The sequence below is a fragment of the Balaenoptera musculus genome, chromosome 10, assembly GCF_009873245.2.
Source record: "Balaenoptera musculus isolate JJ_BM4_2016_0621 chromosome 10, mBalMus1.pri.v3, whole genome shotgun sequence".
Lineage (NCBI taxonomy): Eukaryota > Metazoa > Chordata > Mammalia > Artiodactyla > Balaenopteridae > Balaenoptera > Balaenoptera musculus.
The window spans coordinates 96,649,287-96,661,596 of NC_045794.1; the positions used below are offsets into that span (position 1 = coordinate 96,649,287).

The 12,310-nt window shown below is 37.3% G+C and overlaps 2 protein-coding genes and 1 pseudogene across 2 annotated transcripts in view; 1 reads left to right on the forward strand and 2 right to left on the reverse strand.

Moving 5' to 3' along the window:
- Positions 1 to 12,310, forward strand: part of XPNPEP3 (X-prolyl aminopeptidase 3) — a 58,621-nt gene that overhangs the window by 2,702 nt on the left and 43,609 nt on the right. Inside the window, exon 2 of the mRNA XM_036864810.1 lies at positions 7,108 to 7,224. Coding sequence (XP_036720705.1) covers positions 7,108 to 7,224 — 117 coding nt within the window. The remainder of the gene's footprint in view (positions 1 to 7,107; positions 7,225 to 12,310) is intronic.
- On the reverse strand, positions 2,117 to 3,096 carry DNAJB7 (DnaJ heat shock protein family (Hsp40) member B7). The gene is given in 7 exon segments (XM_036865808.1): positions 2,117 to 2,184; positions 2,274 to 2,315; positions 2,318 to 2,652; positions 2,654 to 2,726; positions 2,729 to 2,803; positions 2,806 to 2,898; positions 2,901 to 3,096. Coding segments are annotated over 7 exon segments (882 nt in total).
- Positions 2,185 to 2,267, reverse strand: LOC118902931 (annotated as a pseudogene).

Sequence of the window (12,310 nt, forward strand, 5' to 3'; positions counted from 1 at the left end):
ATGGAGCCATCCTGGCAGAGAATAAATGCAAAGGCCCAGAACTCTGAAGCAGAATGACTGGTACAAAGCTTTGCATCATTAATAAGCCTGGAGCTTTTTTGAAATATGTTGCTGGGCATGTTAATAGCTGTTACACCAAAAGGGTTCTGTGGTCAAATAAGTATGGGGAATGCTGCATTTTATAGTGCTCATAATAGACTATTTCCAAGTCTCTAAGAGGGAAATGTCTTTGGCATTAATTTGCAAAATGTATTTGACCATGGAGCCCTTTTTCTCTGGTGAGTCTTGAACTGGTATCCCTTTGAACACAGTTTGGGAAAAGTTGGGCTCAAGCATGAGATGTGTAAGAAGACACATGATAGAAAGTCAAGTTGGGAAGAAAGCTGGTGGCTGGCTCGTGGAGTGCCTTGTATATTATGTTAAGCAACATTGAGCTTTTTCCTCTAGGCAGTAGGAAACGAATAATTTTAAGCTATTGAATAAGATTAAATCTGAATTTTTAGTTATCTGTTAAGAATAAAATAAAAAATGACCAGCGGGCATGTTATTACATTCTCAAATTTTCAGAGACACTGGTTTTTGCTTTTGTTGAAAAATTGCATTTTTTTCTAAGTCTGATTAGTCCCATATGTGTAACAAAGAAATTCTACTAAATGTCACATTTTATATAAGTAGCATTTAAAGTACTCTGAGCTTTTATGATTTTATTTTCTGCAAATAAGCATTAAATGCTAATTGTCCCCAGTCTCTCCTGTAGAATAAATGAACTTTCCTTCCCACCCACCTACCAACTAAAAATCAAACAAAACAAGAGCTCACACTTTATTCTAGCAGTCATTTAAAAATAGTAGATCCTAGAATTTTTTCTGGTTTCCAAATTTGTTGCATTGCTGTATATCACTGAACTATGTTTTTCGAAAGGTGATTGGGTTTTAAGTGCTACTAGATTATTTGCTCCCATCTTTTAGTCACATTAAAATTTATAGTAATTATATTTCTAAGATAAAAGATTAATATGATCAATCAGATCTTTTTGTTTAAAAAAAAGGAAGAATTCAATGACAGGGAACATGCAGGATGCAAGTCAACATAGGAAATTCTTTTTTTGTTGCTTAATAAATTCGGGTACCTTGAATGTAGCACATCCAAAATTTAACACCTCCGGGCCTATCTCAGATTAATGGCACTTCTCTTCTTTCAGTTGCTAAGGCCAAAAATCCTGACTTCTGTCATACCCCACATCCAGTCTGTCAGCAAATTCCGTTTGGCCCTACCTTTAGAATATATCCAGAGTCTGATCTCTCTTTACCACCACCGCCTCCACCACCCTGGCCAAGCTACTGCAGTCTCTGGCCTGGATTGTGGCAGTAGCCTGCATTTCCCTGCTTTTACCCCTGCTTACTTAGACTCTGTTTTTAATGACAGCAACCAGCGTAGGCCTGTTTAAGTATGTCAGATTATGTCAGTCTTCTGCTCAAAGCCTCCATTGGCTTCCTGTCTGACAATTATAACATAGTTCATACTGTGATCTAGCAGTCCCTGCATAATCTGGTCTTCTGTTACCTTTCTTACTTCATCTACTTGCTCTCATAACTGGCCACACTGATCTCCATGTTCCTCAAACACACCTTACACAGTCTGCTTTAGGGACATTTCACTTGCTAGTCCTGCTGCCTGGAATCTTCTTTGACCAAATATCCACATGGCTAACTCCTTCATTTCATTTAGATCTTTTTCCTGGCTACCTTAGCTAAAATTTCAAAACTCATTAAGCTTTGCTGTTCTAAATTCTTAATATCACTGTTACCACAAATTCATCTTTTTCTAACATACCTAATCCAAACAGCCACTCATCAGATGTTTACAGTCCTGCTAAATACGTTAAAAACATAATCTTAGTGTGGTATTAAACAAATATTATCTGCAAAACTCTAACAGAAACACACAAAGATGGTGTGATGAATTGGATTGACATATATACACTAATATGTATAAAATGGATAACTAATAAGAACCTGCTGTATAAAAATATAAATAAAATTAAATTTAAAAAAAAGAAACACATAAAGAGTTGTGTTCAAATGTTATATGAACATAATGTGTCTAAAGAGTCAATTTAATGATTCCTTTTAGTTGACTTCTTCTTCTGTACCTCTTTATTCTTCTTTTTTTTCCTCTTACCACCTTCTTTGGGAAAAGTTTTCAATTAGCAATAATTGCGCCTCGGATAAACCTCATTGGCTATGATACTGCCACTGCACAAAGCTTACCACCTTCTTTGAATCCTGCTGAGAAAATAGAGGGATTCCAGTTGCAAAAGTATATTGAGATACATGTTTGGGGCCGCAGGACTTTGGTGAATAATTGTTGAATGACCATCTTCTCCAATTGCATTCCTCAGCAAAGCTCTCTCCATCTGCCATACCATTTAAAAGAAAGGACTTAAACTCACCATCGTCTTCGTCTCTTTCTTGATCATTCTCAATAATTCTCTTTGTATTGGTATTTCTGCCATTAACAATTTTACCTGAAGTTGTAACAGATATGTAGTTGCCCATCCCACTGTTGTCAAATGTCAGGGAAGAGAATGAATTAAGGCCCTCATGGCCCAGTGAACCACATGGTATATATCCTGTATCATATGAAGAAAATCTCGAAAGCTGGATATTCACTGGATGTAGAGAAAAAGGATCTTTCACCTCTGTTTCTGCTTCCATAGGAGTTTTTGGATTATTTAAAAGGTCTTCAAGCAAGTCTGTAAAGAAATGAAATGATAATGGGTCCCTTTTACGAAAAATTTCTTAAAGACATCATCTGGCTTATGGAATGTGAAGCCATACTCAGAAGAATCATCAAAATGACTTCTGCCTCCACCATTTAATCCTTCTTTGCCATATTATCATAAATGTCCTGTTTTTCATCATTTGATAATACCTCATATGCCTCAGCTACTTCTTTGAATTTTCTCTCGGCTTCTTCTTTATTTTCTGGATTTTTATCAGGGTGCCATTTAAGTGCCACTTTTCAATAAGCCTTTTTAATGTCCTCAGGTGAAGTATATCTCTGCAATTCTAGAACTTCATAGTAATCCACCATGTTGTAACAGATGGTTGGAAAGGGGTGCTTGGGGTAGTGAGAACCGTGGTTTCCTCTCAGCTTAGGCTCTGCTGGTGATGGTGGTAGAGGCAGTGACTGCAGATAGGCACATTTTTACATTGAAGACAATGTTATTACCATGGACCACTGCTAGGAGATATTAGGATACTGATTATATGGCAAGCAGAGTTACAAGCTTATGTCAGGGAGGGCTGCATTATGGTGTTATGGGATTGGGGTAGGGACTAGACCTTCCAAACAGAGCTAGTCCAGAGTCATACCAGACCATCCTTAACCCTCTGGACTGTTTCCCCTGTATTTTCCTGGAAGCCTCAAACAGTGCCTTATAAACCAGTGGGACCTGTTGTTTATGGCCACAGCATGCCCCTTGCATAATATGACCTCTGGGTTACTGAGCTTTAATAACTTACTTCTCAGTTGTTCCATGTTTTGGTTTGAAAAAATGAAGAATTTGTGAACTATGAAAAAATATTCAAGCACTTGACATATTTATTTCAACCTTAGTAAGTCATTGTATCAGTCCTGAGGCTACCATAACAAATTACCACGAACATGTCTGCTTAAAACAACAGAAATGTATTGTCTCACAGTTCTAGAGGCCAGAAGCCCAAGATCATGTGTCAGCAGGGCTACACTCCTTCCAGGGGCACCAGGAGAGAATCCGTTCTTCCCACCTTCCAGCTTCTGGTGGCTATACATATTCCTTGGCTTGTGGCCACGTCTCTCCTGTTTCTGCCTCCATGGTTACATTGCTTCCTCCTCTTCTGTCTCAATCCTCCCTGTGCATTTCTCTTACAAGGACACATGTCATTGGATTTAGGATCAACCCAGATAATGCAGGATGATCCGTTCATCTCAAGTTCCTTAATTACATCTGCAAAAACCCTTTTTCCAAATTAACAGTCACAGGTTCTGGAGATTAGGATGTGGACGTATCTTCTGGGGGCCACCATTCAAGACATTGCAGTAATAAAATCATTTTAGTGCACTGAGGCAAGCTTATTTTTAATGGAATAGGGCAGCAAAAATAACAGTCACAGAAAGAATAGTATTTAGTGAAATTTCTATGTACATTATACGTATATATGTCTGTTTATACTAGGTTACTGTGTAAAATATATTTCTTACTGTGGGTCTTGGTTTTAAAAATTTGAAAGCCACTACCTAATGGCTTTATTTCACAGGTGAAGAAATAAGTGCAGAGGAGTTATGTAACATGCCAAGATCACGTAGATAGTAGAACTAAACTAGAACTAGCACTTTTTTCTGCTATACCATGCTGCCTTTAATTCTTTGTCTTAGATTGCCTTCCGGAGTGCATACTTATTTCCTTCATTTTTCTCTATGGTCGCTTCTTCTTTCTTTTTTTTTCAACTTTTTTATTATGGAAAATTTCAAACATATACACAAGTAGAGTAGTATAATGAACTCTGATGTACCCATCACCCAGTTTCAATAATTATCAACTCATGGCCAGTCTTGTTTCATTCAAATCTCTATTCATCCTCTCCGCAATCCACCTCACCCCCATATTATTTTGAGACAAACCTGAGATCATATCACTTCATCTGTAAATATTTCAATTTATATCTCTAAAAGATAAGCTTCTTCCTTTTTAACATAATCACAACACCATTATCACACGTTAAAACAAATGTTACTTCCATAATGCCATCAAATATGCAATCACTTCCAATTTCCAGTGATCTCGTAAGTGTAATAATGTATTTGTTTTACAGTTTGTTGCTTGAATCGGGATCCAGTTAAGGTTCACATATTACAGTTGGTTGATAATGTCTTTTAAGGCTTTCTTAATCTATAGATTCCCCCTTCCATATCTTACCACCCCTACCTGCCTTGGACTTTATGTGGAAAAAGCTGAGTTTGTCTGGTAGTGTCTGTCACAGTCTGGACTTTGTTGATTGCTTCCCTGTGGTGTCACTTAGCAAGTTTCTCTGTATTTTTGTAAATTGCTTGCCTCATCTTTGTTAAGCTTTCAACCTATGTAGACTGGGCATATTCCTTAATATGTATTCTGTACATTTTCTAAAGACAGATTCCAGGAAATACTTGTTTAATATTTTGTCCTTTTTCTCATTTTCCACTATTCTTTTTTTTTTTAAGTTTTTTTTGTTGTTTTTTTAAAATTTATTTATTTATTTTTGGCTGAGTTGGATCTTTGTTGCTGGGCGCGGGCTTTCTCTAGCTGCGGCGAGCGGGGGCTACTCTTCCTTGCAGTGAGCCGGCTTCTCATTGTGGTGGCTTCTCTTGTTGCGGAGCACGGGCTCTAGGCGTGCGGGCTTCAGTAGTTGTGGCTCGCAGGCTCTAGAGCACAGGCTCAGTAGTTGTGGCGCACGGGCTCAGTTGCTCCACGGCATGTGGGATCTTCCCAGGCCAGGGCTCGAACCCATGTCCCCTGCACTGGCAGGCGAATTCTTAACCACTGCGCCACCAGGGAATCCCCCACTATTCTTAACTGTATTTTCATACTGCCTGGAAACCTGTACCATTTTCTCTGTCTTTTTAATCATACAAGAAGCTATAATTTTTCTCAATAACCCTCTGTAAATTTAATTCAAAGTTAATGTTTAAGACTTCTTAACCCTCCAAATGCATACGCTGTCATTCATACTTTATAATCCCTACTAAAACCTTTAACTTGATCCAGACTTACCACGTTTTGCTGTTGTAGTGATTGTATGTTCACAGGGAGATTGTACGGAACTAATTGTATTGTTGGGATTTAGCAGAGAAGACTTACTGAGTGGCAGAGTGGAGGGATAAGAGCAAAGATTTTGAAGTTAAATAAAACTGAGTTTGAATCCCAGCTTCCCTAGTACTAACTGTGTAATATTGCACAAATTACTTCTCTGAGTCTGATTCCTTATTTGTAAAAAAAAAAAGGCGATGATAATGCCTGCCTCACGTAACAGTTAAAAATCGAATTCCTTAGTTTGGCGTACAAAGCCTTCAACGGTCTGATCCTTACCTTGCTGATCTTTTCCTCTCCCAGCAGCAGCAGCACCGACCTGAAATTCTCTTTCTATCCCTTTTCCCTCTATACGCACGCATGCGCACATGTGAATGTGGTGCTTTCTATGCCTTCCCTTTCATAATCTCATTCATGATACCTTCAGCTCCCCTTGTCACTTGCACTTGACTAATTCCTACTCAGAGTAGGCATCACCTACTTCTGCAGTCCCACACAAGCGCCTTTTGTGTTCTTCTCTGTTCCCCAGAGCACTGTGTCCTATCGTCATTGTACCCGTCCCACAGCGTTGTGTTAGTTTTTGTGCTCTCAGAAACCTTGTGTATGAATCCACCACTGCGCTCACCATGTAGTATTACTACTCTGTCTCACCTCCACTAGACTGTATGTTCTTTGCAGACCAGGACAAATAGTCTTGTGTTATTCTTGTGTCTTTCCCAGCATGTGCCAATCACACACTTAATAAATCTTGCTGAATCAATGCTAATAATATTGCTTCTTATGGGCTAAATATGATTAAGCATTTTTCAGACATTATTTCACTAGCTCTAACATTCCAAGATTAAATGAGATAGGATGTGCATATTTTCTCAAACTTCACATATTCTCAATAAAAATGTTAATTCTCTTTTTTCTGAATTTTAGGACACAGCATAACATAGCTCAGTGAAATACTTCCTACCCCCTCCCCTGCTTTTGTTTGTTGTCTTTCTTCTGTTCCCATAGCTCCTATTCATATGTTAATCATATTGTCTGTATATATACCTCTATTATATTCCAGTAGACTAAAGTCACTAAAGGTAAAGATAATCTTATTTCTGTATCCCTAAGGCCCAACACAGGCTCTGGCTGGCCCAAAGGAAGGGCCATATAAATACTGAAGGAGATACTAATTTGCATTTTTCTAAAGCATCCTACTGCTGGAGGTAGATAAATGTGTATATACTGTGGGGACTTTCTAGATACACTGTTCCATTTCATCCTCTTTATCTCTCCTTCAGGATGCATCTCATGTTCACAGCGAAGGTACTCCCTGCAGCCCATCCCAGAGAGGAGGATTCCAAACCGATACTTAGGCCAGCCCAGCCCCTTCACACACCCACACCTCCTCAGACCAGGTAAGGCCTTTTAACTGTAATGACTGTCTCTTTCTTTAGGCGCTTTGTCTAGAACTGTGCTATCCAATAGAATTTTTGCAGCAGTGGGAATGTTCTAGAGCTGTGCTGTCCAATACAGTAGCCACTATGCACAAGTGGCTACTGTACACTTAAAATGTTGCTAGTGTAACTGAGGAACTAAATTTTTTTAAATTTTATTTTAATTAATTTAAATTTAAACAGCTACATGTGGCTAATAGTACTGTATAGACAGCACCATCTAGAGCAATAAATACGATTAGCCTTATAATTCAGAAGTATCAGTGAAAAGTATGTATTTCAAGATGTTTTTAAAGAAAAGTTCTGTTACTTTCTAAAACATTGTGTCTAGGACTGTGTTCTAACTATTGATTCCTTGTGAACTACTCTGTTAAAGACATTTTAGGAAACATTTTTCTTGAAAGCATTAAATGCTCATTTCAATATTAAGAAAAATATTTTTATATAGGTTACACAAGATTTCCAGATGTGATTGTCACAGCTTTGAGAAGTGATAACAGTGATAAACGTGCTGCAAAAAGTTGATAGAGGTTTACTTCACTGATTTTTTTTTTCTGCTTTAAGATTACAGTGTTGCTGCTGGAAGATGTGTCATCACTGTTGTTCAAATTCATACCTAAGGTTTTTTGTTTTGTTTTGTTTTTTTAAAAGACAGTTAAGGGATGAACTATGATGAATGAATATCATCCCAAAGAGGTAGGCAGGGTAAAACCAAATGCTTTGTAGAAAAAGCAGTCAGGTTTTCAAGGGAGATTAATTGTTGCTTCTGCCATGGGAAGTTAAATCTGTATTTACTGTGTAAGCATATATATTAATAATGTAAACTGCCTTTGGAAATATGTTGCTCTTTCACTGTCTCCACTCAGTGAATGATACCAGTGTGTCTCTCAGTGAGGGCTTCCTTTTGCTGATTCTTCATCTGACTGGAATTCCTGCTGGGAAGTCGGCTGAGACTCAGGAAATGCAGCTCACCACTGAAACACACAGGAAATCAGAGTTTTTCAAAGCTGTAAGGTAAGCTTAATAGCAATACAGTTGGTATTAATTTAAGTATTTCTCCATCCAGTCAACCTACCTGTAGCTTCAATTTAATACTAAGTTTTACCAGCTTTGAAAATTACTGATTTCTCGTGGTGAGATACTTTTACATGGTGAGCTGCATTTTCCAGGCTTTGAAACTAGTAATCATATTGTCAAGATGATGGCCTCTGTATCTAGACTGTTATTTGTGTTATGTGCATGTTAACTACGTAAAAAGTGAATATAAATAAATACATACAAGTTCATATATATACATATGTTCATATAAACTATGGGGGAAAAGGAATACCTATCATAATTTTTATTCTCCTGTACGATAGGGATTGGGGTAAGTGAGAAGGGATAGAAGTAGATAGAATTTTAAAAGAGAATTATCAGTGTTAAAGAAACCACCAGATACACAATATCCAAAGTGTTAATCACTTATCTTTCTCCACGTAGAGAAGCAAAACTTACAGAAGTGTTAAAATAATTGTGGGGTGGAGGAAGAGTCAATTATTAAGAAAAATTAAGAGGCATTTAATACTTTTTAAAAAATCTCTTTTACAAAGCCAAGGTCAGTTTGTTAGTTTGGGGTGTAAAAGTGTGTTTCTATTATGTGGTTTGCTCCAAAAGGTTTCATGTTTGGCATATTTCTCCAATACTTGCCAGTACTTTAAACTTTTGGAAAATATCTCAGTCCCTTTCCTAATTATTATACAAGTTCCATATATATGATAGACAAATTAGAGAATACAGATAAGCATGATTTTTTTTTTTAATTTTTATTTATTTATTTATTATTTTTAAGGCTGTGTTGGGTCTTCGCTTCTGTGCGAGGGCTCTCTCCAGTTGCAGCAAGTGGGGTCCACTCCTCATCGCGGTGCGCGGGCCTCACGTCATCGTGGCCTCTCTTGCTGCGGAGCACAGGCTCCAGACGCAGGCTCAGCAATTGTGGCTCACGGGCCCAGCTGCTCCGCGGCATGTGGGACCCTCCCAGACCAGGGCTCGAACCCGTGTCCCCTGCACTAGCAGGCAGACTCTCAACCACCGCGCCACCAGGGAAGCCCAAGCATGATTTTTTTAAAGAAAAATTACTCATAATCCCACCATTCAGGGATAACCACTATTGAGATTTTAGTATATGTATCTTTCTAGACTTATTTCTTATTTAGAATTGTGTGTACATGTATACACACTATATACTGATCAACTATTTCCTTAAAATAAATTCTTAGTGGGAATTCCGTGGCAGTCCAGTGGTTAAGACTCGGTGCTTTCACTGCGGTGGCCTGGGTTCAATCCCTGGTCAAGGAACTAAGATCCTGCAAGGTGTGGCGCAGACAAAAAAAAAAAATTCTTAGAGGTGAAATTACTGGGTCAACACCTTCTGAATTTTGAATTTCCCTGGATTTCTTTCGGCCATACCTACCCAAGTTTCCTGAAGCAACAGTAACTTGGAAGGTATTCAGCAGAATGACACGGGAGATAAAGGAGTTCTGTGCTGGCTGTGCTTACTACTGCTTTAGATGGATATAAAGAGTCAGATTCACTCCCCCAAGTCCTCTTAGTGATTTTTAAAACTTACCCTTTGCTTAAAGAAATCTGAGCGTTGTAGACTATTTCTTCTTTCTATGACGTTGCCATCTCTGTGTTAAAGACCATGTCTGTAGAAACAGAAAATGTCAGTTCATCCTCCTCGATCATTAATATGCCCTCCACTTATTATCACCCAGGAAGAAAAGTGATTCCATATAGGAAGGCAGGTGGCATTCTGAGCTATATACTATTATGAACCATGAATCTACTTTTTATAGTATCTGTATAAGAAAGACACTTACGTAGTTCCCTGACATTGCAAGGTGTTCAGCTCCATAAACAGCTCCCTTCCAGGAAATAGGAAGAATTAGTGCCTAATTGAGCATTATTTCCAAAAACCTATATTTCTAACATTTTTATGTTCCTAAGCAGAATTAATTTTAGAATATGTGATATAGTTTGGAGCTTAAGAAAGGGCTATGCAAAGAGTTAGGCTTGTCAAAATGACTTGTCTGACGTATCCAGAACCACTTCTTGGTTTTCTTTCAACTACAGCAGTGAATAGATTCATTGGGAAATAATCAAATTGTGTGGGTCACAATTTGAGGGAATGCTTTTACCATATGCTTTTTTGTCCCTTATCATCAAAACAGTGGCTGAGACTGTATAGTTATTGTCAAGTATAATATTTAAAATGATGAAAAGGTTGGTTCTAGAGTGGGTTATAGATAATAATTCCCAAATTTTCTTCCCTTAAAAGTTTTAAAATCAGTTAGGTATCCATCTTTAGTTTAGTGATAGTTTAGCTGTAGTTCTGCCTTAAGCAAGGGGTGTATTTTTTTGGTTTGTTTTAAGTTTTATTAAATATGGTTGACTTTAATAACATCTAAAAGATAAAGATTTATTTTGATGGAGTGAGATTTTTATACTATTTAAAAGATTAAAATATATGTCCAAGAAATGACAGAAATTGAAAGTGGTTTGAATCTGCCTAGACCATTGGGTGAGCTTTTTCAAAATATACATACAAGCCAGGATCCCATAGACTTGCTGAATCAGAATCTCAAGGGAAGGGCTTAGACTGTGAATTTTGAAGAGCTCCCTGGGTGTTTCTGATGCACACCACTGGCCTAATGGGTACTCACTCACTCCGCTTGGGTGCATGAGATGCCTACCAACTTAGGAAGACAAGCTAGATCTTAAGCCACAGGCCATGTTTTGAAGCAGAGTGTGCCCTCCCCATGCCTCTCTGGTGTCCTCATCCCCAAACACTCAGTTCTTAAATCACCACCATCAAACATTTACTGAATGATGACTTCACATTTATCTGGCCATTTCAAAACACATTTTATAGATTTCACCTGATAAGCAGAGTAGTAATCTAAAGTTTTGTATTCTAGAGTTTTAAAATTTAGGCCTACTTTTTCCATAGATATTTCACCATGAAGTCGACCTGTTTTTATGAAGTAATGTATTTTCTTTTCTCACTCCCTTTGTACCTATGGAATTTTAAAAATAGTATATATTCATATTGATTATACAATTTCCTCTCATCTTCATCTTCTGAATTAGATTTTAATGCAGAGTAAAGACTGGAGTCTTTACATATATAAGTTTATAGGTGAATAAATGTATATTTAACCCATATGTATGATAGATGTTGACTACTTATTTCAAGGTACCATTATACTGATAACTAGCTTATAGAAATGCCATAAATTGCCATCCAGTGCAGAGTTATAGAATATTTCTCTTTTTATTACTGAGAGAAGAAAGAAAATTTTGAAATGTAATAATTTTCATGTGGTTTAAATACTGGTACATTAAAAATATATGACTTGTCTATTTCTCACTTTAACCTTTGTACATATTTCTCATTCATATCAAGAAATTCTCTGAGGTAAAGATTAGCAAGAATCTACCCCAGGAAAGAATCAGGAATCTTCTAAAAAACTGAATAATAAAAAGCTCCTGAATCACTCGAAACTCATTCTTGTCATTGTGTGAGAAAACTAGATAATTCAGGGCTTTCATGTAAATAATTACTTTGATAGGGATAATGGTCATCCCTATAAATTTTACTCTTTCAAGATCCTACCTGGCTTTGTATTACCAGGATGACAACCTCTTCAAGTGTAAATTATTTATTGTGGTAATAATTATAACTAATATTTATATAGTGCTAACTGTTCTAAGTATTTAATTAACTTATTAAATCCTCCTGACAACTTTGTGAAGTGGGTGCTATTATTATCTCCACTTTACAGATGAGGACACAGGCACAGAACAGTTTGGTAGCTCTCCCCAAGTCACTCAGTAGGTTGTTAAGCCAGAATTCCAACTCAACAAAAGTCTGAGTCCACACTTAACCACAAAACAGCACATAACACCCATGCCAAAGAATACTATATGGGAATTTTTTTTAAGTCTTTTTTTTGCTATAATATTTTTGGTAAGAAGAAATTCCAGTGAGAAGTCTTGGTGTAAA